Here is a 27967-nt window from a genome sequence, read left to right as displayed (position 1 = left end):
GACAGCAAAAGCTCTGTTCTGTCTATACTTAAATGTAGTTGCAGGAACAGATTCAGCAGATTCCTGTCTGAGGACCTCAGGTGAACAGAGGTTGGTAGAGGGCAGAGTAACTCTGAAACATGATCTGGAGCCTGGCCATGAAGTGACTTAAAGTAATTAATACAAATCTTAAAGTCAATCCCAAAACCAGTAGGCTACCAGTGCACAGAGGCTAAAAGTTGACTATAAAAATGTCTTTACCTGGTTTTAGTTGAAAGTCTAGCAGCAGCTTTTTGTTGTGTGGATTAAGCCTGTGCTCAGGTTTATACCTTTTAAAAAGGATAAGTCTGGTGAGATTCTATATTTTTCATATTGTAAACAAATCCCATGAAAAGACCAAAAACAACAGTGATCTGATCCTACTAACAAGTATTGTCTGTGTATCCAAAGGCTGATATATCTTCTTCCTTTGTGCCATAGAGCTCCATTGTTGTCCAAAAACTATTAAAAAACACACCAGTGAGCCACAGTGCTGCACTGGGTGACAAGTTTCTTCATTACCATGAAGACACACACACACACACACACACACACACACACACACAGCAGTTTATCTCGACTCAATCCCACATACACCATTCTGCTGCCCCAAATACTCACTAAGGCACCAAATGTATGTTAATCCGCCACTGAAAATAGTCCAACAAATGCACTATTACCTTCTGTTTAGTAACGTTTGCTAAAAACTACCGTACTGAGCCTTTTTTGAAAATGAAACTAGTGTACATAGTTGCTGTACTTGTTTTTAAAGATTTACGTCTTCAGTCGGCACCTATGGGCTCGGGGCTCAGTGCCACAGACAGTGTAGGGGAGTCAGAAAGTACTGAGACGTACTAACACATGTTGGTTTTGGGCTTTTCATGGGATTTATTGACATTAATAAAAGTAAACTGTAGAATAAGTGTAGCCTTATCCTTTAAAATATTATTGTAGTTCAAAGTGAAGAAAAGAAAAGGCTCAAAGTTTAGCTAGAATCAAAAAAGCATATATCAGTTTTTCATGCAAATTCTCCAGACCATAGGAAAAAAGGATTTGTCTGAATTTAATTGAGGGAAATTGAGGGTAAGTGGACGTTCATTCTCTCACATCGACTAGATAGTTAACCAAACAGGACAGATGAGATTTCCTGGTAAAAGACCAGTTTTGGGGGAAGGAAAAATGTGCTCATGGGTTTAAGCGCCATTATATCGAGCAGCTCTGAAACTTCAGAGCCTCTTCAGCCTCGCTCTGACTACCTTCTGGCTTTTTTAAAGCTGCTCTGACTGGCCTGAGGGGGGCACTGTGTTTGTTTACTCATTACTGATTGGCTGAAGGGGTGCCTGCATCACTTGCAGGGTATGAAATGTTTATTCTGACACACACACACACACGCAAACAAGCATCGCAACCACAAAATATTCACACACACACACACACACACAGAAACTCTTCTTCTCCCTGGAGTTCTACCCCTCGCTCTGTCGTTCAAACACACGACTTAAAATAACACTTTTCCTCACTCTTTCACACTCACACTTCTATATTTGTGAGGACTGTCATTGACGTAGTACATTCCCTAGCCCCTTACCCTCACAACTAAATGCCTAACCCCAGCCCTAACTCTAACCTAAACCTAATTCTAACCTAACCCTTAAAACCAAGTCTCAACCTTCAAACAGCCCTTTGAGGTTGTGAGGACCAGCCAAATTGACCTCACTTTCCAAAAATGTCCTCACTCTGCAGGTAAAAAAAATGCAGAAAAATCCTCACTATGTAGCAAGTACACTCACACACACCTAAAAGTGAGGCTATAACATAACATAGTATACGTGTTCCTTTTAATTCTAAAAGAATATATGTTTGGTTCCACTAGAGTGAATTTGGTGATTAAACACTTTATTTACTGGATCACCAAAATGATCAGGATTTTAAGGGCTTAAACGCACCGATCACTGATTGATTCCTGTTCGAAACTTTTTTCCCCCCACACAACTCCTGCATAACAGTCCCTGTAAAAGCCACTTTCATGGTAAGTGTTATCCATGTTGGACAGATTATTCTAAAATGATAAAATGCTCTGTTCTGATAATGACATGGGTTGTCAAGCTGGGAACACTAGGAATACAAGGAGTTGGACCCAAATGGAACAGAGGCAGAGCTGGTAAAGTTCAATGACGCATTGGAGAACAAGAGGCTTACGTGGTGATGAAGCAGAGATCAAAACCAAAAGGCAGTCCAAATCAGGTAAACAAATCCAAATACCGGGTAAGAAAGTCCAAAATACGAGAAAACACAAGGAAAGGTCAGGAACGCTTGATACATGAAGACTAACTAACAAAGAAAGAACACAGACTAAAATACACTCAGGTGAAGGGAGAAAACAAGACACAGGTGAAACTAATCAGGGCAGGGCAAACAATCAGAACTGGCAGGAAAAGCAAACAAAGACAGGAAGTAAAACTACACAAGACAGTACGGTGTAGTCCCTCATTCGTCCAGGAGTGTTCCATCGTAGAAAAGGTTTGTAGAGAGAAGAGTTGGTTTGAAAGAGGAGTCAAAGAAGCCATTTTTGTGAAAAAAGAAAACCCCTCTTTAAACAGAAATGGTGGTCTGAGATTCAACTTGCCAACCGTTTACCACAGTGTATTAACACCATGGTCAAGCCAATCATATGCTAAACAGGTACTTAACAGTGATGAGAGAGGTGCAGCCAGAAAACAATAGGCCTGATTACTGGGCCATCATGGAAACAAAAGTAGGTCAGTTTCAGGTGAAACTAGGCAGGGTAAACAGCAGACACTCAGGAAGACTCCTGAGGGCCTAAGCAACACAAAGTAGCTTAAATTTCTGAGTTCCTAGACCATTTTCACAATTGAGAATGACTTCCGGATGGGAGCCGAAACGTCTTGATTCTGAAAACAGTCTCCAGATGACTACGACTGAAACCTTTTCTATGATACACAAGACAGTGGCAGAACACTTACAAAATAAAACAGGAAATAACACAACTAAACCCCAAACCCACAACAGCTAATTATTATTGAAGCAGCTGCTCAAACCGTGAATTTGACATGTTGGTGTTTAGAAGTCTAAAGTTTTGCAACAATTCATGTATTTATTTTTTCTGTGGCCATGATGTACACGGAGAGAGCAGGCCTTTATGCAACTGTTGAATGACGAAATTGCACATTCTTACTGCTGTGTAACGGATGTTACTCTGTCATCCTGTCTGCTGTTACTGCTGTTGTGTTAGTTCTTCTCTACTGTGCTGCTGCTGAACTGCGTATAAATAGGTCACAGATAAACATTTCAGTGGTTTTATTACAAGATAAAATTTCAGAACTCTGTACCCATTGTTCACACATTACTGTTCACTATACAGTAGGAATATTAGAATATTTGAGTCATTTTAGTCCTATATGGGAAATGGCAAACCTCACTAAACATTAAGGCAACTGTCTTAAAGGGGAACTGCACCAATTTTACACATTAAAGTCTGTTTACAGGTGTTGGGGAGTACTACTGCACATGTGAAGAAAGTTTAATAAAGGACTTTGTGACTAAGAGAGGGAGCTGTGTAAAGTCTGATAAATTACCTCAAGTGATGTACCTTGAGACAACTCAAGGCTATTAGCCGCTACTAGCATAACACACCCAAAACTCAGACCAAATTGTCAGTGGTCAAGTTGCACTGTGGGCAATGTAGATGGCAAGTTTTGACAAGGAAGAACAATGTGTGGAATTCTTTTCTTAATTTCTTTTTTGCCCATGTATTTTGGTCTTGACCATCTACACTGTAAATGGGGAATAACGTAGACTGTTTCACTCACAGTTGTTCATGGAGGTGGGATCTCTCTTTGAGTTTGAGCAGGTCAGAAAGTGATGCTGATGTGGACCCGTAGAGCCCAATAAAACTCTATATGTGACATTAGAGTACACAAATAAATTTAGCTCCTCACAGGCCTTGACAGGTCCTGTTGGGTCCCAGCTAAATTTTGCATAGATTTCAAGACCTGTAGAGTTCAAACTGGCATGGAGCCATGGAGGACTACAAAGCGTGGACCTGATACTCAATTCATAGGTTCCTCTGTTTTTTGAGGGTTTAGATCTGCCTATAGATCTGTATACTGAGTCGGCAGAATGCAGTGAGGTTGAGCCACAAACAGCAAGTGAGTGTTTGTATGGAAGCCCACACAGAGCAGAAATAATGTCTCTTCTCTGTCTGTGTAGAGCTCAGCTGTCAACACCGACCTACTTAGACTGCCACACTGAGAAACCCAGCACAGAGAGAGGAGGATGTGAGATTATGGGAAAGTGTAAGGGGAACAGAGAAAGAAAAAAAGGAGAAGAAAAAGCAGAGAAGGAGACGCAGAAGGGAAGAAAAATATGGAAAGGAGAAGAAGAACCAAGCTGAAAAGAAAAGGAAGAGGTTATGAGATTATGTGTGAGTATGATGGGAGAAAAGAAAAGGAGAAGACTGTTGAAAGACGGAAATATGCAAAAGAAGATTAAAGAGAGGAAAAAGTGAAAGAGTGATAGAAAGAAAGTGACACAGAGACAGCAAGGAAGGACATGATGTTTGTGTGTATTTCAGTGTGTATGTAATTGTGTGCTTGTGCATGTGTGTGTGTGTGTGTGTGTGTGTGTGTGTGTGTGTGTGCGTACAACAGAGGTGAATGACCATTGATCGCTGCCGGGCTGCTGATCAGATAAGATTACGCAGAGCGCTGAAGTGTTTAATTGGGAATTGTGTGTGTGTGTGTGTGTGTGTGTGTGTGTGTGTGCGTGTGTGTGCGTATGTGTGTGTGTGTGAAGCGGGTGATGTTATCACTTAACTCAAGGGCTCAAGTTTGATCTTTTATCTCTCCGCTGCTCATTCGCTCGCTCTCTCTCTCTCACTCACACATCCATCATTCAGGAGTTGCAAAATTCAGAGCCGTCGTTCTGCTGTGTAACGACTTCAAGGAGAGGAGGAGGAGAGGAAACAGGAGCAGAGGGAGTTATATGAGTTATAGGGAAAAGCAAAATAATGAAAAAGGACAGGAAAAGGCAAAGAAAAAGATATCAAAGGAAAAGAAACAGGCAAAGTAGAAGGGAGAAAGGAAAAAACTAGGCTGAAGAAAGGAAATGGATACCAAAAGGAAGATGGGATACCAGGAACTCAAAGGCAAAACTGAGGAGAGAAAAGATGAGGTCAGAGAAAAGGAGGGAGAGGAAAAAAGTGGAAGAGGGAGGAGAAAAGGATGAATATGCCAGGTAAGGTGGTAAATAAATAAAAAACAGCCAGGTAAAGAAAGAGGTGAGGAGGTGATAAAGAGAGTTAAGGATGAGCAGGGAGAGAAGGAGAGGAAGGGGGGAGAGGAGATTTATGGCGTGAAGAAAAGGTAATGAAGGGAGAGAAGAAAAGGTAATGGAGGGAGGGAGAAAAGAGGAATGGAGGAGATGATCGGTGAGCTGCTGCCTGCACTGATCAATCACTGTTTATGGAACAATCAGAGAGAAAGAGAGTGAGAGGGACAAAGGAGGATGGATGGAAAGGGAAAGATATTTATTGCAGAGAGAGAAATAAACAATAATGGGGCGGTGAACGAGAGATGGATGCTGAGAGTCAAATTCTTATTTCTTTTTGCTTCTTTTTGTTTGTCTGCCAGTCACAGCTTTGTATGGGATTTAAAAAAATGGAGATGTCATCTTCCTATTCCAGCTTCAGAAAAAATACAAATATCAACTCTTAAATCAACATATCTCTGATCTATAAAACAAATGAGGCACTTCCATTAATTTGGGGGAAGAGCGAGAGAAAAAAATGGTGCAGCAGACGCCGAGATGACTGTCTTTGATTGTCATCTGATTATCAGGCATTTTTCTCTTGTTTCTTTATCTTTTTCTTTCTTTCATCATTTTTGTGTCTTTCAGCAGTCTTCTTTCTTTCTTCCTTTCATATCACTCTCTTTTATGTCTTTCTGTAGTCTTCCCTGTTTCCCTTCCTTCTTTCTTCACCTTCCTTACTCCCTTTCCTTCTTTTCCCCTTCCTTCCTTCACCCTCCCCCCTTTCTTCCTTCTTCTCTTTCTTTCTTCCCTTCCTTTCTTTCTTTCTTTCTTTCGTCCTTCCTTCCTACCTTTCCTTCTTCTCCTTCCTTTCCCCCCTTTCCTTCCTCCCTGTCCTTCTGCTCCTCCTTTCCTTTCTTTCTTTATCTTTCTCCACTCTGTTTTAGGTTCAAGGTAATTCTGAGATGTAGCCTCAGTCGAAGAAGGTTCTACTCCTCCTCCTCCTCCTCCTCCTCCCCTCTCCTCTCCTCGCTGTGTCTCCACAGATTTTGAAGGTCTTTACTTTCAGAACATTTAATCACAGTAGGAAGCTGAGTTTCTGCTCGGCCTCCAGCCGCTAAGGGGTCAGCCCAAAAAATTTCAACAGTCATTCCAAGTTTTCAACAGATGAAATAACTGCTGCTCCCGTTCTGCTCATCCAGCCTTCCTCTGCAGCTCACTGAGCAGAGCAAGGCATTAATGCTGCTCAAGCTGATGGTTGAATTCCTGCTGCAGCTCGATGAGATTTATTAAAAATTGTCCTTTTTCTTTTTAATCGCATTTATCAAAAAGCTGAGTGTATAAACTGCCTCACATGAAAAGAGCAGGAATGGAATTAATCTCACAAAAGCCCACAATAATTAAAAAGATAAAACATTAAATTAAAATGTAAGGAATAAGAACACATGAAAGACAAATTTCTTCACATAAAAAGCTGTTTTTTAAAAGTAAGTCTTAAGAAAAGATTTTAAGCCATGATGCTCATTTTACTTTCACAACCAAAGCCTTAATGCTGAAACTGTGTATGATTATATAATCCTTACTTGCTCTAATCTTATTTATACTCTATTTTTCTTGGCTCTATCCCAATTTTTCTGTGGCCCAATTTCCCCAAAACAGAACAAACAGGCACACTCATAAAAACTAAACTTCCATGGAGAAAATCCACCTGAAAGCACCTAAACTCTGTTACAGAATCAGATATTTTCGCTGGTGGTATTGAGATGTTTCCAGCAGTTACAGTGGAGGTTTGTGATGGCAGAAAGTGTTTCAGTGGTCAAAAACTATATCAACAGTAAACGTTGGTTTTGTCAGAGTGAAAGAGTGAAAGATGATTTTTTTTTTTTCAAACCACCAAGTTCAACCATCTTGTCAGGACATTGCAGAAAGGCATTCTGGGAGATGAAATGATTAAAAAGCTTTTCAGGTTGTTGAGTCTAATTTTCTGCTTCTCCACGAGTGATAAATTGGCTACTTTTGCTGTCAGTCCTGCACTGACACAGTCTACAAACAGGCACTTATGAGTGAAACATTGTACATTGCAATCTGCAAAAAGTGTATTTTTTGCTGCGTAACGGCAGGACTTTCATTAAGCTGCAGGTATTGAGGGTCGGGGTGTTGGCTTGCTTCATGACATGAATTTTTTTATTAATTATAATTATCAATCATACCAGCAATGTTTATTATGTGAAGTTGGATCATGATGCAACAGGTGGAATTTAAATTCATTTATGCCTGAATTTTGTCTTAAAATGCCGTCAAAATAAAAAGGTAATGATGGTTTTAATGAATAATGAACCTTTAAGCCTAAAAATAAACTGCTATCAGTGATGGGATCCTGCATGAACACACTGCCGATGTTAGAACCATACTGGTTAGTTTACATGACAGATTATTACGTTAGCGTTTTGTTTGTGCTTTTTCTCACTGGTTTGAAGTGGGTGCAGTGGGGTGAGTAAAAGTGACGCACAGAAGCAGTCCAGACAGAGTAAGAAATAAAAATGGTGGGTTGTTCACCAATCAAATCATCTGTCTGTGTGTGTGTGTGTGTGTGTGTGTGTGTGTGTGTGTGTGTGTGTGTGTGTGTATATATATATATATATATATATATATATATATATATATATACACACACACACATAGTATATGTGAGTGCATGTGTGAGTGTGTATGGTGTCTAGGACTGGACTGTCCAATATAGCTTTTCCCAACACACCGCTACCATGGTTACGCAGGGATATGAGGCGCCACGGAAACAAACAGAGATGTTTGAGCACGCTCACTGCTGATCACCTGGCTGTCGCTCTCTCTCACATAGAGACACACACGCACACAGACATTCACTCACTCACACACACACACACACACACACACAAACTGACACACACAGCTCAGTTGAGTGGCTATGTGGGACAGCAGCTTGGGGATAGACAACTGATTCACTTTGAGTGGCACACGGATATTTATAGCTGGTGTGTGTGTTTGTGCGTATGTGCGTATGTGTGTGTGTCAGACAGCAGGTTATGGGTGCTGACTTAATAGCAGCTGCAGATTTAGTGTACACTGTATCTGTGTGTGTCTGTACATTTTTGCATGTGTATCACTTGTAAAGGTACTTCTAAAGATTGTGATGTGTGTGTGTGTGTGTGGGGGGGGTATTACTAATGTTGTGGGGACATAAATGTGTCTACACATGGGGACGTGCCTTCCTTATGGGGACAAAATGCAAGTCCCTATAATGTAAATCATGAAATTTTAGGGTGAAGACCTGGTTTAAAGTTAGGGTAAGGTTTAGGTTAAGCTTAGGTGTGGGTTAGGATTAAACAAGTAGGCTAGTGGTATGGTTATGGTCAGTCTCAAGGGAATGAATGTAAGTCAATGTAATGTCCCTGAAAGTGATGAAAAACAACTGTGTGTGTGTGTGTGTGTGTGTGTGTGTGTGTGTGTGAGAGAGAGTGAGTGGAAGTGTGTTTTATTTTTCTCCATGTGTAAATGTGTCTGCATGGGATTATAGTTGGCTGTGTGTGTCTGCCTGCATGTAAACAACGTGTGTTTTCTGCTTGTGTGTATGCAGTGTACGTAGATGTCTGCCAATGTGTGTGTGTGCTGCTGAGTGGAGCAGAGCCCAGGGCTGTCCTGTGTGTATTCAATGTGTTTAATTTTGAGCTTTTTGACAGCTGCATTATTCACAGACTAGCAGGAGGTTGACTGTTCTAACCTCCATCCACTCACTGCAGGGGGCTTTTCATTTCTGCTGGGGGCTGCTCTTGATCTGCCATGATGCTGACACAGTAATGTATGCCTGTGTGTCTCCATATCACCACTGCAGTTTTTAAATATTCACCAATTTTTAAACTGCTTTGTGTAACAGTTTATAGGTAAAAACAAACAAACATAAATCACAAAGTGAGGCTGCAAGCAAGTCCCAGTCCCGCTAATTAAGACAATGTAGATTTGCGTATTGTGTCTGAATTAAATTCTGTTCTTGTTATGCTTACAACACTTGATGTGTTCTGTGCGCAGGAGACATGTAGGAGAGCCAAAGTGAGACTTAAATGAATATAAATTGTTTTCTTGTTCAACTTTGCTGTTAATTTACTCTTGAAATATTCATGCTTCCCTGTAGATCATTGGCTCTGGTGATCAATGATAACTGCTTAGCATGTACTACTACTCACCACAGGATTATATGCTAATAAAAGTATATACTATAGGCCCGCTCCAAGGGATTTTAGGGAATAAAAAAAACTCTTTGATGCAATTATGACAAAGCCTGCAGACTGACGTTAGCATAATTGGTCAATGGAAACAAGTTCTCCATCTACACAGATAGAGAACAGTATTATAAATAAATATATAAGCATTACATAAAATGTAAGTTTCTCCCTTTTGGTTTCTGATTTTTTTCTCAAAGGAGATATTACCATGTACAGCTCAAAAAAGATGTAGGCCAATAATTTATCAGCATGTAATAGTAAAACAATAATGTTTTCGACAGTTACAAAACTTTATTGTTACTTCAGCTCAGCAGCATCGTTGCAGCAGCCTGAAAATAGCACCATATAACCGAGAGCGCGCTGCTGGTCTGAGGCCGCACTCTGAAGGAAGGAAGTCAAACGAAAACGCCACATCCTCCAGTCAGCCTGGAACGGGGCCAAACGCACCGCAGCATTTATTTATATAGTTCTTAGTTATTGCACAACAGCTTCCTATGTGACTCAGCCAATCAGAAGTGAGAACCGGCACTGTGTGTTTCATAAGAGACATTTGATCATGGAGTACACACAAACACACACACACAGAGAGAGGCAATAAATGTCACTGATTTCTGGCGTGATAATGGGCAGGTTGAGAGTCTCTTCAGACAAGTGATGAAGGTTAAAGAGCTCTCTCTCTCTCTCTCTCTCTCTCTCTCTCTCTCTCCCTCCTTCTCTACCCCTCCTGTTAACAGCTGAAAGATTTGCAGGTTCTATAGAAATTTGCTGTGTGAGTCCAGCTAATAGATCAGCGGCTCGTTAAAAGCCTGGTGCTGGTTCCAATTTATCGCCGTGGAGACTGGCGAAGGGGCGGGTCAGAACTCCAGTCGAGTCTTTGATCAACTGCAGGGACGAGTTATTAATAAACACTCATTTTCCCCTCTTTCTTCCCCCTCTCTCGCTCTCTGTTTCTATTTCCTTCCCCTGTTCTCCTTTCTCTCGTCGAGAGGAAGATTCACAGTAATGGCCTGACTGTCAGTGATGTCACTGTGGTTAAGATTTAGAGTTATAACATCAGAGACCATACAGAGATGTCATTACTCTTGAAAGCTGTAGATATAAAATTAAGCATTAGGAAATGATTGAGTGATTTAACATTATAACCAACTATCCACTTCTTTTATCATCATATTTATTATTAGTCTCATTTGTTCCTTAAGATAAACAAATCATTAATTACTACTTTCCTGACCTTTGTTTATTGCCTCTCACATTGTCCTGAATGTGCGTCTGCTGATCAATTTCAAGTCAATGAGCCGTAATGATGAGAAATTTGCGGCCCGTGAATTGATGCCTTAGCAGTGACAATAATTATTATAATAATGATCGTAAGTAAAAAAACGGAAATGCTCACAAGTCATCATTTAAAACTAAGTCTCAGACAGTCCACAGAATACCATTTAATACATTTACAGCCAGATGATGATGACTTTTTTGTTCTTGGCTTTTCAGGTAATATTACATCCAAAAATAGGTATAGATAGGGCTCACGGTGGGACTAACCAGTTAATTGAACTTTGGTCAGTTTTGTCCAGTTTTTGGACGCTTGAACTTTCCAGCCATATGTGACTGTTGAACATCTCATTCCAAAGCCATGGGCAATAATCTGCTGCTGTAACAGCCTCCACTATTTTGGGAACACTTTCCATCAGATTTTGGAACCTGGCTGCTGGGATTTGCTCCCATTCAGCCACAAGAGCATTAGTGAGGTCCAGTACTGGTGTTGGGTGATAGGGCTTGGCTCACAGTCAGCGTTCCAGTTCATCCCGAAGGTGTTGAGGTCAGGGCTTCTGTGCAGGCCAGTCCCCAAACAGTTGATACATTGTTGGAAGCAAGCTATTGTCTAAAACCATTTCCCTTTACTGCAATTAATAGGCCCAAACTAGGATAAACAGCCCCAGACCCCAGAAATGTACACATAAGTAAGGGGTGTCCACATATAACCATATAGTGCATTAATAAAGCCTTGATTAAATTAGTTATAATACATATTAGGCTTAGGTGTTGGTGAACAAAGCTCATCATTTGCTAATGTCTTCACTGATGGTCGCGGTTGAAACGACTTCTCTAGGGAACCCTTGTCTTCATGATTAAAAGAACCCAGTGTTGACTGTTGGTGGGAAGCAGCAGTCCCTCGATATGAACAACCGCGCCCCCCCCCCCCGTGTCACACGGTGTGCATCATAACGTCACGCTTCTTCCACCTTTGCTCCTGATGGACAACAGTCACAATACGCATGGCCACCAAAGGTCCTTGTGAGATAAATGTTCAATATGGTTAGTTTTAAACATTTGAACAAGTGACAAATGCTGTAGTTTTTCTCATGACGACAGTCTATACTATTACTGCTATTACAACTGCTACTACTGCACAGCTGCTGCTGCTGCTATGTGATTATTGCCCTACTACCACAACCACTACTGCTACCAGTGCTAAATCTACTGCTGATATCACTACCTCTATTCCAACTGCCAGTAACTTTACAAATGTACAATCCTGTCATCTCAACACAAATTTGTCCAGCCCCTGCATTATTTGCTAAGTCCTCAAACTTTCACTTCAACAAGCCAACTTTCTTTTTTTCCCCTGCCTTCGTCATCTCAGCAGAACTTGGCTCAAGGTTTTGTATCACTTTCAACAAGCTCCAGCAAGTCAGATCATCTCAACCATTTGATTTGCAGAGCTTGTTAGAAGCTACAAGGCCTGAGAGTAAACACTCCCCGACAGACCGAATTCAGGGCAGAGAAAGTCCTCGAACTACGTTGAACCGTCTAGTTCACAGACAGCTTGTTTGTCACATTTAAAATACAAACTTCTGTTCTCTTACTGTTACTGGAACTATCATAAATTATTCAGTGAGTTTTCGGGGGGAAAAAATTCCACTGACTTCATTGAATTTATTATTAGTAAAATTAAACCAAATGGACAAACATTGCGTCTTTACTTTTCTGCAGTGGTGGAGAAGTATTCAGATCCTTTACTACAGTAAAAGTACTGATACCACACTGTAAAATACTCCATTTTCTCCATTAATCGATTGATTGTTTGTTTATAAAAATTCTGAAAATAGTGAGAAAAGCCGTCACAATGACCCAGAGGCCAAAGTGACGCCTTCCCAACACTTGTTGTGTCCAAACAACAGTCCAGACCTCGACATTATTAACAATAACTGAAATAATTCAAAGGAAAAGCAGCAAATCCTCACATCTGTGAAGCTAAACGATTATCAAAATAGTTATAACCAATTATTGGCAGTTGATTAATCAACAAATCATTTCAGCTGTACATTTTCATGTTTTGTGTCCAAAAATCTTAATTTGTAAAGTAGTAAGCTGTCAGATAACAGTAGTGGAGTAAAACGTAAGGAGTAGCATGAGAAGAAAATACTCAAGTAAAATACAAGTACCTACAATATGTACTTAAGTGCAGAACTTGAGTAAATGTACTTAGTTACATTCCACCACTGTTTCTCTGAAGTAACACTGCAAATTGTTTCCTTTTGGGGACACGATAATTCCACAGCTTCCTGATGGGACTGCACTAATGTCAAAAGTGCTGCTGCTACTTCTGGTGCTTTCAGTTAAATTACAAATCTCTGCCTCTGACTCCTTTTTGCTGCTGATTGCTGTGTTTCATCTGTTGACCTGTAATATTCTTCTAAAAGAGATTTAAATGAAGTGTGTGTAACAGTTTAATGTCTCTGTGTGTGAGTCTCTCTCCTTGGGTTCATTCTTGGCTCACCATCACACTTGGCAGCAATTCTCTAAGACTTTACTGTACACACACACACACACACACACACACACACACACGCACACACACACGCTCTTTTCACAAATGCTCAGGGTCTCGGCTGTCCAACTGTGGCCTTGTAGATAGTAGAGTTTTTGGCGTAGAGGAGGAACAGTGGGAGGAGAGAGAAAGGAGGATAAAGAGGAGTAGAAAGAATACAGGGGAGGAGAAAATAGGAGTGATGGAGGGAGGAGTAGAGAGGAGAAGAGGGTTCATATAGATTTGATAGATTGGAAGCTGGAGGCAGAGACAACGCCTGAGGGAAGCACAAAATAAATTGGATGGAAAGAGAGACAGAAGGAAATGAGAGAGAAAGACAATAGCTGCATGAAATTGGATTGAGAGAGAAACAAAATGAGAGATAACAGGCAAAGGAGGCAGAAAAAGAGAGAAAGAGACAAAAAAAAGAAAGATGAAGATAAATTGACATATAATAAAAGAAAAAAACACTGTAAGACAGGTGGAAGATGAAAGAGATACTGGACAAGTAAGAAAGGTGAAAAGTGAGAGTTAGGAAAAGAGAAACCAGATAAATAACGAGAGGTCCGCAAGAAATGCACCAACACAGATACAGAAAGAAGGGTAAAGGAATAAAACGCATATATGATTGTTAAAGAACAAAAAAGAAAAAAGGTAAATCAGGATGTAGACAATAGCTGCATCCAAGTTTGAGAAAGAGAAAGGAAAAAAAAAATGAGGGAAATAAATGGCAACCAGACTAAGAGTCTACAGCCATGCTAGCAGCTCTGTGATGCTGAGCTAAATGCTAACATCAGCTTACTAACATGCTTACAGTCACAATGCTAACATGTTGATGTTTACCATGTTCTCGTCTCATTTTAGCGTGTTAGCATGCTAATATTTGCTAATTAGCATTAATCACAAAGAGGCTGATGGGAATGTCATTAGTTTTGCAGGTATTCCAAAGTATTGGACAGATTAAAATCTTGACCTGATGATGGCGCTCGGTGTAAAGTCAAGGGATCAAATAGTCGGTGAGTGTTTTCAGTCTGGAACCAAGTTGGTGGACCCACTTACCCACCAACATTGCCATCCCTAACCCTCAAAAAGAAAAACAGCAAGACGAACATACGGGACGGATAAATAAAGAGATCAGATATAAAAGAGATAAAAGAGTGAAAGACAAAAACAGAGACGGACAAATGAAGATTTACAGAGGTGGATATTGAGAGAGAGACGGGGATTGAGTGGAGGAGTGCTGGCAGTGCTAGGACAGCAAATTATTTGCAGAGCTACAGATTTCCAGGCTGCCTCGTTGGCCTTCCTGCCTGTCTGTCACTCTGCGTGTGTGTGTGTGTGTGTGTGTGAGAGAGAGACATGATGTGTGTGTTAAGGTATGTAGAAATGTTGTTTGTTGAGTGTGCGCGTCAGCCACACACACATGTATATCCGTGCTTGTCTGTATTATGCAGGCTTGAACATCATCATATATGCTGACGTGTGTGTGTGTGTGTGTGCATACACTTCTGGGTTATTTTTACCCCTCTATTTAAAATCTGCTTGGGGATGCAGAAGCGCAGGAAGTGAGTGTCGTCTCACTTTTCCTCCAGCAAGCTTCATTTCTCCTCCACAACCCGGCTGTCCTGCTGTACTACTACTACTCTCTGCCATCATCTTCTCCCATGATGCATCAGTCCTTGCTCCCATTTCATATTTTAGTCATCCGTCTAAGGCGTGACCCCTTAAAATGAAGGAATGTCTACTTGTCACCCCCTTGTCACAGATTATTACCTCAGCAATTTTCCCTTTCAGATTGTTTAATTTGAAAAAAATCTCCATTTTATGCTAAAAAAAACTAATTTTCTTTAAAAAAGTGCAAGAAATCTGCAAGTACAGTGAGAATTTTCCATAGAAATCAACTTGTTACAAAAATTTACTAGAGTGTCCGTGTTTTGAAAGAAGAAGGCAGTATGAAGAAAAAACACTTTGATTTACAGATGGATTTACAGTGGGGAAAAAAGAAATATTCTCGCTGCTCTGGCAGTGTGTTTTACTTGCTTTAAGGACTGTAATGAATCAAGTTACAAACAAAAATGAAGCAGATTTTTGCAGTGACCCAGGTTGGGAACCACTTAGGAAACAGATATGCTTCTATTTTAATTAACACCAGTCATGTAACTGAAAACACAAATAAAATAAAGTGTTTTTCCACTTTTTTTTCCACATGTACATACATGTTGCTATAAGCATTTGTTATCATTAATTAGTGGTAACTTTTGTAATAAAGTAATAATAAGAAAAACTTCTTCCTTGTAACACTATTTCCCAGGTCATAATATATACCTGTTTTCCAAAAAGTTTCCCAATCTAAATCTTGTGTTTTTCTATAAAACTCCACTCCTGCTCCCGACTGACAGCAGTGTCTCTTTAATGCAGACCTCGTCCTGCACCAACAGTCCTCCCCTCGCATCAAGATTTGTCTCCGGATTAAATAAATAAATAACAAAGCAAAAAAAAAAAAAAATGTGTCGACTCTCCAGTGTGCGCAGGTTGACCTGCAGCAACCTGGCAACCAATACTGTCACTGACACAAAAAAACAACATCAAGTAAAAGCACAAGTTGAACAGTGACAGGTGAGGGTAAAGATGTTTTCCTGGAGAAACACACAACACTCTGTGGTGTTTTTTCCTCCCAGGCGGTTCACATTTTCCCCCGGAAGACATTGAGTCATTGAGATTTTTATACTGTTATAATTGTACCTGTTTGTGTTTACACTAGTTGAGTTTGTCAAATGAAGATTGCTACACTAAGATATACAAGCAAATCTGAGCATTCTTAGCATTATTGATACACCTACACTGCCTTCATCATACCCGAACACCTCGATGTGAACAAAAAGCCTCCTTAACTGAGATCCTCTTTCACTTTGGAATAAATGATTACTCCCTGTATATACACAATATACTGTTTTATGGAAGTCGGAGTGTGCACACTTTACTACAACATAACTGGAAAAAGAGAAAAAGATGTCAATTTGCCAAACCACGAGGAAATCTTTTTTGGGTTTAGCTATAGACTGCGTAGTTCTTTTAAAGGGCCAGTTCATCCAAATTACAGACAGGTTGGTTTTAGCTTTGTTTGATCTGTTTAACTGAGATTCCTGCTGTGGATTATCCAGAGTGACCAGGACATTGTTGGTATACGCTAACACTCTATGAGTACAAACAAAATTCTATTCGCCTCCATTGTATTTGGGTTGTGGCAAAACCCCAATGAGGTTATATCTGACTGTTTATCATATTGTTTTGCACTCCAGTTGTTGACACCTGTGATCAATCATTGTATTCTGAAGATGCATGTGTGGTTGCTAATGGCTTCTCAGTTCGGTCACCTGTTGCAGATTGCCATCATTTTGAGATATGTATAATATGTATAATGTATATACATAAAATGTGTAATGTGATGTTTGTACTTTTTGTGCCTGAAAAAAATCTGATTTATCAAAACAATGCACAGCAACAGAAAATAGAATAATACACATTGTGGGAGCAAAGAATAATGCGCAGGTTTCTTTTAGCGATTGAAAATCTCCAGGAAATGTCCTGGAAAATCTGAAAGAAGCGGAGATTCAGGAATGATAAAGGAATGATTAAGCAACATGCATAACTATTTTAAACCTATCTCTCCATCTCTCGCCCTCAGGTACATCCACGCCCTCTACCTGGGCGCCCAGAGCCGTTGGCACAGCAACGGGCCCCGTCGCCACTTCCACTGGCGGCTGATGTTTGAGAGCGCTGACATCACCATGCTCCGCCTCCTGGAAGCCTTCCTGAAGTCGGCTCCGCAGCTCGTCCTCCAGCTGAGCATCATGATCCACGGAAACACCGTCCTCCCTTTGCAAGGTGAGTGAGCTTCACTGTGAAAAGTCACAAAGTTAATTGGTAAAATCTGGGACACGGCAATATTGCTATAATGAAGTTAGATTTAGCAAGAAGTGTTGTAAACAAGCCAGATTATTTAAACCACTTTATTTGGAGGTCCAACGGAAATTGAGCGCACCTGAAATGTCAGTAATAATTCCTCATTGCACAAGAAAACTGTGTGCACAAATATGATAAGCACAATAGGTCAACGCTGAAGCAGCCAGATTTAGTTTTTAGTGACGTCACCATGTTTCCAGATGTAAGCAGTAAACTTTTTTAGTAAAATGTTATTATTACTGATAAAAATTATGAAAATGAAATGATAGAAAACTATGAAAACAAGACCCAAGTTGTAATATGACAGAATTATCCTTTAAAACTGATGGTTTAATGAAGGAAGTGTGTGTGTGTGTGTGTGTGTGTGTGTGTGTGTGTGTGTGTGTGTGTGTGTGTGTGTGTGTGTGTGTGTGCGTGCGTTATGGGCAGATATCAGTAGGAGAGTCTATGCTTTATTCATGCACCTCTTACAAGAAGCAGATTGGCCTTTGATGAATAAAACAGAGCAAACAGCCACGAGCCACTACTGTCGGGCTCTCAGTTTCTCCACTGGAAAGACAAGAAAGAGTTTCTGTGTGGATAGCTGTGTTGTAGCTGGGCTAGCGGCTCTACTACGAGAGGCTCTCCAAGTGTGTGTGGAGGAGTGCTATATGCTGTTTATCATGGTAAAGTTAACACAGTCACTGTTCGTCAGGTCTGAATATCTTGTGTTTACTGCCACAGAAGAGAAATTAAGTTTTTGTTCATAGCGTCTATCTGCCGTCATCCATGGAAGCAACGCTACCTAGCCAGGCTAAATTAGCATTTCTGTCTATTTTGGTAACCTACCGTCTGTTAATAGGCATTCATGTTTTTAAATGTGGGCACTTACATTATACAGTACAGACTCTCCCACAGAGCCTATATCACTTTAGTGCTGATATGGCTCATTGATTAATCCATCAGCCAATCAATCAAATTATCAGCTATCAGTGCTGCCAATTAATCATTCAAGTCATCTGTTAAGTACAAATCCTAAACATTTGCTGGTTCCAGTTTTTCCAAATGTTGGGATTTGCTAGGCTTTCCAAGCATAACAAACTGCATCTGTCTCTTTCTACCCATAATCCCCTTTGTTTTGGGCTCATTTCTTGTATAGCTGCTTTGGTTTATTTTCTTAAGCTGCATGTCATTGGTCTGACTAGTATACTCAGGTGGGGTTTATCAAGTCCATTATCAAGAGGTGGAGGCTCATTGGCTGTGGTCAACTTGGGTTCATGTCAGATTCCAATTGTGACCAGTTTTTATGAAAGGAAAAAATATATCAAGTAAAGAATGTTGTATATATTAAAACATCCAGAGTTCTCCACTGTTATAACCATGGCAAAGTAATTATTTACTTAAGCGGCTAACTTAAGAGTAAGATCCTTTTTGTTTAACCGGAAACAGAAGTCTTGCTCAAGGAGAAGTCTAGCTCTGAAATCTCGCGAGAGGTGAGTTGATGCACGACAGTGGAAACGTGAGACAGTATCTTACTCTTTAACAAAAAGGTCTATCTCTATAGGGATAACTTAGAATAACAATCTGGGCCTATCGGTGGTAAAAACAAGCATTTTTAGTGGACGTACTTTTGACGGACGCAATTGCCCCCAAGGATTACATTGCAGCCCGTTTCACGGCTGCCGCCTGAGGCGATCTACTGGACCAATTCCAAAACTTTTTGTATTATTAGTCTATTAGTCATTTAGACCCCAAAATATGTAAAAAATACAGAATTACCCTCTATGTTGACCACAGCCACTGATTACCAGTTGTGAGGCCAATACAATTGGTATTTGCAATAAAGAAAATGTTATTATCTGCAATGCTTTACCGAGTCAAAGTCTCTTCGTGACATAATGCAAAATGATCTTAAGCTCTAAAAAAGTCAGTGCAGCTCTTTCTCTGCTCAAGTTTTAATGCGTTCTCAGTGTGATTCATGGCTAATTTGAGACAAGACTGCATGATTAACACACATGAATGTTTCATGTGTTAAACTGCACTCTGGGCAGCTCGCGGCGGGCCTCACAGTTATGTGTGTGGGCTAATGATCATTTGCCTTCAGTAGAAACTGGTTCTGGTCCATTTAGATGATCTAAGAGGGGAAAAAAATGACTTTATTCAGTGTGTTTGTAGGTAATGATTTGCTTTGCTAGTAATGTTGTAACAACTATTGGTATTCATTTACAACATTTATCACTAGTAAGTAATTTAAAGGTGCTGTATTAGCATTTTAGCAACAAAAGATTAGTCATTTATTAATTTTGAGACATTACACCATTTGTTGGTTGCACTGAAGGATAACAAAAGTAATTTTCCCATTGTGTACTGGTTGTTCAGTTTGTTCTAGTCCAGAAAAAAATATCTTAACAAATACCAGCCAAATTTGGTACTGGTCATTAAATTTGATATAGGTATTCATGATCCCCAGATTCCTTTTTGGTCATCCCCCAACATTTTCTTTATCACAACCATCACAATATATTTCCACAGACAAGATATTCCATGAAATAAACAGATTGTCATGAAATTCCCCAGATAATGAAAATATCTGCCAATATTATTTTTTTAATAAATAAATAATAATAAAAACACAACATGTGATCGATATGTGGGATGTACAGTTCAAAAGTAAACTTGTCAGTGCTCTTTGCTCAGGGCCAAAATGTGTAATGGTGTCACTGTTTCTAAACTCCCTCAAACATTTGACAAGAAAATGATAAATCAAGGTCAACTTACTAACTTTTTCAAAGCTTCCAACCACATCTTGCGGTCCTCATCAGTGGATGGTCAGTTATCATGCCAAGGTTTGGTTAAAAGCTTGTAAGTGGACCTTAAATAAGATTTATTACTGCTACTGTTTCCAATGTTGAGAATGAACTTTCATGCTCTACCTTCTGTTCTGCAATTTCTCGTCTCGGCCAACATATACAGTACATCGATACTGATATATCTGCAATAAGCTCGGGGGGTACATTATAATTCTTACAATATCACTGGTGTCAGTCAATCGATTCCACGCTGGAGACACTTGTAATCAATGATTGTATCAAAGTATTACAGTTAATTTGACAGTAATATTGGTGTTTAATGTCAGTGTGTGTGTGTGTTTATTATAATTAGGCTTTTTTTAAATGTTTTTTTGCCAATTATCTCCCTTTCTTTCTTTCATTTCTTCCCTTTCCCCCTTGATCATCGAAATGTCTTTCTATTTGTGTCTCTTCCTTCCCTTCCTCTTACTTTTTTCTCTCTGTCTCTCTCTTCATCTGTCTTCTAGGTCTCTCGGCCTCGGCCTCCCTGGTCTCTCTTGCCTGGATGATCGCCTCCTACCAGAAGGTTCTCCGGGACTCCCGTGACGACAAGCTGCCCATGTCCTACAAGGCCGTAATCACCCAGATGCTGTGGCACTTCTTCACCATCGGAGCAAGAACAGTGGCCTTCGCCCTCTTCGCCTCCGTCTTCCAGCTCTACTTTGGCATATTCATCGTCAGCCACTGGTGCGCCATATGTGACCTGATGCAAAGAGTTTGGATCCACAATGAGAAGCTTAGCATTTGACACTTTAGAAAATTATGAATTATGATGTGTTTTTTAATAGTTATCAGGAGAAAACTCTAGGTCCTTTCTCAATTCTAGTAACCAGAAAAATGTTTTATTCTTTGAGTGTGTAGTACAAGTTATCTTATATCGCAACAGCAGGTTCTCCAACAGAAATAGAAGATAAATTATTCAAGCAGTCTGTTTCCAAAATTAGAGCCTTTATAAAATTGTACAACAATGTATTTTCCTGCACAATACTGCAATGTATTTCAGTAAACAGCTTAAGTAAATAGTAAGTAAAGACTGTAAATATATCATTTTTAATATAAGCCTCTTAATCAGCTCATCCGCGCGTATTTACTGTATTAAATCACAACAGTGTGGTTAAAACAAACAGCTTTCTCTGCACTTTGCAGGTTCTTTCCCTCAAGGAAGGACACTTAATAGCTGATAATTTATAAATTTCTACCCCCGTTCATTGTGATTATTTATAAATTTATGAAATTGGTGCTGAAAGAATGTGGTCTTCTGTGAGTGGAGATTCAATATCGATGTCTTATCTTATGCAAAGCGTCATGATTTAACTTTGAGTAATTCTGTGACTGTTTGTTGTGTTTTGAAATATTTTAGATGGGATATCCCTTTTATACCCAGATAATTTATTTAAATCACAAAAATATAATTGTATGAAATTACACAATTTTTAAGTTTTGAAAAAAAACATTTAGATGATTTTGCTATTTTTATAACTTTTCCTGTTGTGAGGATAAAACTGTAAACTCTATTCTGAGAGTGGTGCAGGAGGAAAGGTTACGAGGTCAGTAAATTTGAATAAGTTCAGCCCATTAGGAGCATGAAGTTATTTTGTTATGTTATGCTATAGGGATGCATATAGAGGTTTCCATTTCATGTCAATCTGCTCATTAGATTTTGATATTTATTATGAACCAGTGAAAATTTTGGCCATCATCCTCTGGGAATTATGAATATCCACCACGAATTTCATGAAAATCGGATCCTCTTCCTCTGGAGTCTAGACCAAAGTCTTCAACCGATAACACCACTCTTATACAAAAATGCATCACCAGGACGTGCAAAGGCTTTTTTATTACCTTTATAAGGTTGTATCATTGTCCTAGGCATTGTCTCAGGTCCTTTTAAAGTTGTCCATCTTCTTTACCACATTATTCTTAGTACCAGTCTTCACAGATGTAGTACTGTTACTAAGAGTATTGTTTTTCATCTTTCAGGTGTGTCATGACCTTCTGGATCATCCAAGGTGAGACTGACTTCTGCATGTCCAAGTGGGAGGAGATTATCTACAACATGGTGGTGGGCATCATCTACATCTTCTGCTGGTTCAATGTGAAGGAGGGCCCCAGCCGCTTCCGTATGACCGTCTACTACTCTGTAACACTGGCTGAGAATGTGGCACTGACTGCCGCCTGGTACACCTACCGTGGCCCGCACACCTCCGACTCCTACGCCCTGGTGGTGGTGTGCCTGGTGGCCTGCAGCTTTGCCCTGGGAACCTTCTTTATGTTGGTATACTATTGCTGGCTGCACCCTGACGGACCTGTTCTGGGCTCACAGTGGGGAGGTTGTGTGGATGAGGGCGCGGTGGGTGCGGGAGGGGTAGCGGGAGTGATTGACGCTTGCCTCACCCCATCCCAAGGGTCCCAAACAGACATGGTCATTACCAGCCCTCCAAGGACTCTCCCCAGGACTAAAGACACGGGGGAGCCGGTTCCCGGGGAGCGAGACAGGGACAGGGACAGTTGCCTGCCTGTCTTCCAGGTACGTCCCTCCCCTTCCTCCTCTCCTGCACTCCTTCACAGAACCTCCTCCTCATCCCGCGCACAAGACGGCCCAGTGATCCGGATCGACCTCCCGAGAAAGCGATACCCAGCCTGGGATGCACACTTTATCGATCGGCGCCTCCGCAAGACCATTCTACTTCTGGAGACCACATCAGCCGTCAGCCCCAGGATACAGTACAGGAGTAGCATGATGGGTAGCAAAGAGGTATTAGAATACGAGACAACTGTCTAAGCCAACAGGGGCTCTTCAGCTTAAAAGTGCAGTCTGGGACCAAGGCTCAGCCTGAGATCAGTTCTCATCCCAGGACTCTCTAACCCAGGAGAAGCATGGAAAGGAGACACTGAGTGTCAGGGAACTCTTTTTAAGAAAAGAGGTTGTCAAACTTGATTGTAAAATGTAAAGCGCAATCTGGGACCAAGGCTCTCCCCTTAGGGCGCAGTCCGGGAGTAAGTAGCATGAATGAGCCGTGGGAAGTAAATGGAGTAATACTGAACTGGGATAATCTTCATCTTTTCTAAAAGCTTGGAGGTGAGAAATTTAATCTCTCATCCTGGGACCAAGGAGTGTTAGATTTAGTTTCATCCTGCATGGTCAGAACAAGAAGTAAAAGGATTTGAGAGCAATGAAGTTGCAGAGTTTGAGGTAATTGAGAAACTGTCTGCTGCATGAACTTGAGCCTTGGACCCTGGAGATTCAACAGAGACTTACCAGGGAACTTTTAGAGACTGGTTGCTAGAGTTTGCACAGGACATGCAATCATTTAGGTTTGGTAGTAAATTAGACACTGACAGAAAATAGGGACTTATTATCTTCAGTGATTTGCAGGTCAAGAGACACCTAGATGTCTAGGTTCAAACTGGGCTAAATTTGGTTGCATATAATAGGTTAGATATGTTGTTTCGACAACACTTAAATGAATATATTTCAGTGTATATTTCAGTGAAGCAGGACATAACTACAGGATGAAATATATTAAAACTGTGAATGAAACAATGGCTATCTATAATGTAGATGTCTCACTTTTCAACCACATTTTGCCCAGTTTTAACCAAGACATCTAGATTTATTTTTACCACCAAATCACCAATTCATTGCTGAGTATGCTTCGTATTGTAAGAAATGCATTGACTTTGTAGAGTATACATACAGTTAATAGGAATTAATTTGTTTTAGCAAGGAGGCAGAGATGATTTGACATTTTTCATTTTTTCATGCTTCCAAAAGGTTGCATGTCCCTCACAAACTTTGGTAACCTTTAAGCATTCTGTCTGTGGTGTCTAAAGAGAAATTTAGTCTCATACGTTGGGCGCCAGTCTCATGAGAACACGAGTACCCATGAAATGTAGGCTCACAAGTCTCACAGTCTAGGTCCAGATGGTTTATGAACTATAGGCCTGAGATACAAGTGATAACAGTCCATCCATCCATATGTGATGCAAAAGCAGCCATAGCAAAAGTCCCACTGTTTACATCCCAGCTGCACTGTCACCCTTAACCTGAGAAAGGACTTGTTTTAGAAAAATCAATCAGGACTGGATGTAAGGATGTAAGGTGGACGACTTCTGAAATGGCTACCACCATATGGCATGCTATAACTCACCACAAACAGGCTTGTGATGTACAGTTGAATAAATACAGATGTCAGATATAAGCTATTATAATAAGCTGTAGTTAGGTGAAGAATGACTTTTGGGTGAAGAAGCTTCATTTACTCGTAAGAGTCTAAATGTCGTCCACTTTTCTTGGAATACATACCATGTAGGGGTATGAAGGGTATCATGAGTAACCTCATTATGCTATGAAAACATTTCCAACGTTTGGTTTTTGGGGAGAACAGTAGCTGACGAGAAATGTCTTTTAAATCAGGTCTACAGACCTTAAAGAAACCTGTAACAGTTTGTTAGAATGTGAAAACACTAGGACACATCCAGTAAGCGGTTAATACAAGTAACAGTATATGCGCAAAGCAAATTGATAACAAAAACTCAAAGATGCAAAAGTACCATGATATTTTTGCAGGCTAGCTAGTTAGCAATAGCTGCTGTTTCTTGTTACTTGGACTGATAAGTGACATTGTCAGTAAACTGATGGGAAAAAATGAAATGGTAAAAACCGATGAGAACTCCTCTTTGCGCCTTTAAACTGCTGTTGCGATGCCCTGAAGCAAGGAGCTACAACTTGAACAAATTCAGCTGAGGTGATCAGCAACCAACTTCAGAGGTCAAAGTTTAAACGCGGCAGCTCCCACGTGTGAAAGAGTGTTGCTATCAATTAGAAGCAGCTAGATGCTGAGAAAGTCAAGCATGGTCAGCAACAGTACCTGAAGGAAGAACAGTTAAAAAAAACACTAGCATCAAAGCTAACTTCTGTCCTCTCTCATATTACACAACAGATTTCTCTTCGGCAGTCTCTCTTTGAAGTTCTTTTCAAAGACTTTTTTTTTAAAAGCCTTTAGGGTAAGTCTGTGCATTTAAGGTGATCTGATTTGTTATGAAGTGGAAGTTCTTTAAGTCCATCCCAGAAGCATTTAAACCAGTGTTGTGATTGTTTTAGATAAAGGCAGCAGAAGGTGTTAGCATTTTAGCAATGCACTCAAAAACATTTCTATAAAAAAATGCATTCCCAATGTGACCTTGATGCATCTAAAAAAGCATGTTCATCAAAACACTTTTGAAGATGCATTTGATATACTGTGCAGTGATAAAGGCTCTCAGTTTGTGATATAGTTTAACTGTTAGCTGTTTTTTTTTACTTTAGTAGCTGTTATACCAAGATTTTTTACATTACAACCCAACAAGCATTTACAAGATGCCAATGTTCAGGGGGTCACCAAATCATGGTTGACTGACACGAGCACAAAAACCAAAATATTATGGCACAGTCAAAACTCATATTAAACTGCTATATACTTGTGTCATAGATTCTAGTTTTTACAAAGCAGGACAAGCAACATCTTTGGATGACTAAAAATGACATCTAAACTTTAATAATGGCACTTCCCTTACCCTTTTCAAAGCTGATACATACTGTTGTATCAACATCAAAATTTAACGTCAACATGTTTATAGTGTAAAAACTGAGAATATCTAATCCAGAAAAGGCTGCTGAACATGTATGAACCTGCTCACCGTCTCCACCCTGACAAACAATAGGAAGAAAACATTTACTGTAGATTGGAGCTGTGTACTGTTTACTTTTTGGGTAGTGAAGTCTTCAAAACACTTCCCTCCTGCTGCCACCTGGGGCCAACAAAAACGTGTTTGTTGTTGCGGTATCCAGTGCAGTTTTAATTATCACCTTTATGCTGATGATGCATGTGTATATTCTGAGGTGTTGAAGGGACTCCCAGGAGAAGTATTTCCAACGTTGTGTACTTTAAGTTGATGAGTAGAGTCACTAAGAGCGGTTTATATACTTGCTTTTTAGCAAAGCGTTCACGTAGACAAGCGGCTGTTGTTCATATACTTGCCTACGTACTTTGTGGAGGATTAAAAAGTATATCCACTAGCAGAATAACCTCCTTAAGAACTTCCAATTTTGAAAACTTAAACATTATTAAACATGGCGACACCTGAGCACACTACTCAATGGTTAATGTTGAGATCAAGGAAGAAAAAGCGGCAGAGACATCATATAAATGTGACAAGTTCTATTGGTTTTCCTTCTAAACTTTCCTCCATTGTCATCGTTTGTTCAGTCTGATGCCCCGCCCACACTGTTCAGAGTCATACTTCACTGCTCACATTGTTCATATATCTAATTGCATCTTGAAGATGGGTTGTGTTATTTTCTGATGGTGTGATTTGCAGGATCAGTGGATACACGGGGTGGCCATCATGCACACACATATGCACTGTTAAAAGCAAGTATATAAGCGCTCTGACCCTCACAAGGTTTGTGGTTGTACTCCCAATGAAGACACCAAGGGCATAAATGTCCATATAAGCTCACTTTGGACATATGTGTGTCTTCTCTGCAGGGAAACTGTTGTGTCATTTTAACTCTGGTGGGTGGTAACGGAAAAATAAAAATTCAGGAATACAATTTAAAAATTATTATTGGTATTAACTTGGTAATAGTTTTATTATCCCAACAGTGTTGTGTCTTACCTGAACTTATGGATGTTGGTACAGTGGTGACAGTCACGGCGATGTTAATGGTGCTGAAAACAACTCATTGTCAACAATGATTATGTCATGTCGAACATGATAGGCCAATGTACAGATAATGCATAAACCACCCAATCATGGGCGGAGGGCGAGGCTTCGCTTTCTCTGATTGGGTAATGAACCAGTCCTTTGTCGTTGAGGTAAAATAACAGTTAAAAGTGGTGCGCTGAATATATATCAACTTGAACAAATCATGTTAAAAAGTAAACAGTGAGTTTAAAAACTCATATCATCTTTTATTAATTGATGCAAGTATTTATGTTTATTTATTTTTGTATTTGTTTTATATCTATTTATCTATTGTTTACTCACTCGGTGGCCATGTCTTTGGTATGACTCTTATATTAAGATGTAAAAACTGAAAATAGATTTTTTTTTTACTCATTCTATATATCTGTATATACCAGCGTGGCGCTATACTAGGATGTGTGTGTATGAGTATGTGTGCTTTGGTTTGTATGTATGTATTGTATGTACAGTATGTATGTAAGGATGTGCTCTAAGTTTTTTTTGATAATGCTGCTTAAACATCCTCTGAGTGAACGAGTAGAAAAATAAACTAGTGGTGAAAATATCTATGACGCTGTTAAAAAAGAACTCAACAAGCTGTGCTGATAACTGTAGATGGGAACAATACTGTAGTAAACATGGCTGAACAGCCGTCGAAATAAACTGATGCGCCTGTGTCTTCTTTTATGGCATTCGAGATAGAAAGTAACTATTTACTCATATATTGCACTTAAGTACAATTTTTAAGGTTCTTTAAATGAATTTCCTAATTTCCAATTAGTGAAGCTTTTTTCCTCTAGTTCACTACATGTGAGAGGGAAATATGGTGCTTTTTACTTCATTACAAATACTGCACAGTTTTTAACAGCTGTAGTAACTAGTTACTTTACTGATTGCATTTTTACATACTAAACATACGCTAAACTCAGATAATATGGTGCAATTATACATAAATCTATACATAAAATCTAAAAGTAGTAGTACTAGTAATATAGTAGCTGCTTACATGTTAATGTATTAATAATTTACACTCTGAAAGGGGCCATTCTTTACAATGAGTACTTTTACTTTTTATACTTAAGGGGCTTTCCTGC

The 27967-nt window shown here is 39.8% G+C and overlaps 1 protein-coding gene across 3 annotated transcripts in view; it reads left to right on the top strand.

Moving 5' to 3' along the window:
* The window catches only part of xkr7 (XK, Kell blood group complex subunit-related family, member 7), an 83726-nt gene extending 56190 nt beyond the window's left edge, over window positions 1-27536 (top strand). For all 3 annotated transcript variants that reach the window (XM_044210111.1, XM_044210110.1, XM_044210109.1), the window contains 3 exons: window positions 17039-17238; window positions 20612-20831; window positions 22125-27536. In XM_044210111.1, the coding sequence (XP_044066046.1) occupies window positions 17039-17238; window positions 20612-20831; window positions 22125-22926 (1222 nt within the window). In that variant the 3' untranslated portion in view covers window positions 22927-27536. The remainder of the gene's footprint in view (window positions 1-17038; window positions 17239-20611; window positions 20832-22124) is intronic.
* The last annotated feature ends 431 nt before the right edge of the window (window positions 27537-27967 follow it).

The sequence above is a fragment of the Siniperca chuatsi genome, linkage group LG10 (assembly GCF_020085105.1).
Source record: "Siniperca chuatsi isolate FFG_IHB_CAS linkage group LG10, ASM2008510v1, whole genome shotgun sequence".
Taxonomy (NCBI): Eukaryota; Metazoa; Chordata; class Actinopteri; order Centrarchiformes; family Sinipercidae; genus Siniperca; species Siniperca chuatsi.
The sequence above is the reverse complement of the archived record's forward strand: the minus strand, read 5'-3'. Positions and strand labels throughout refer to the sequence as shown.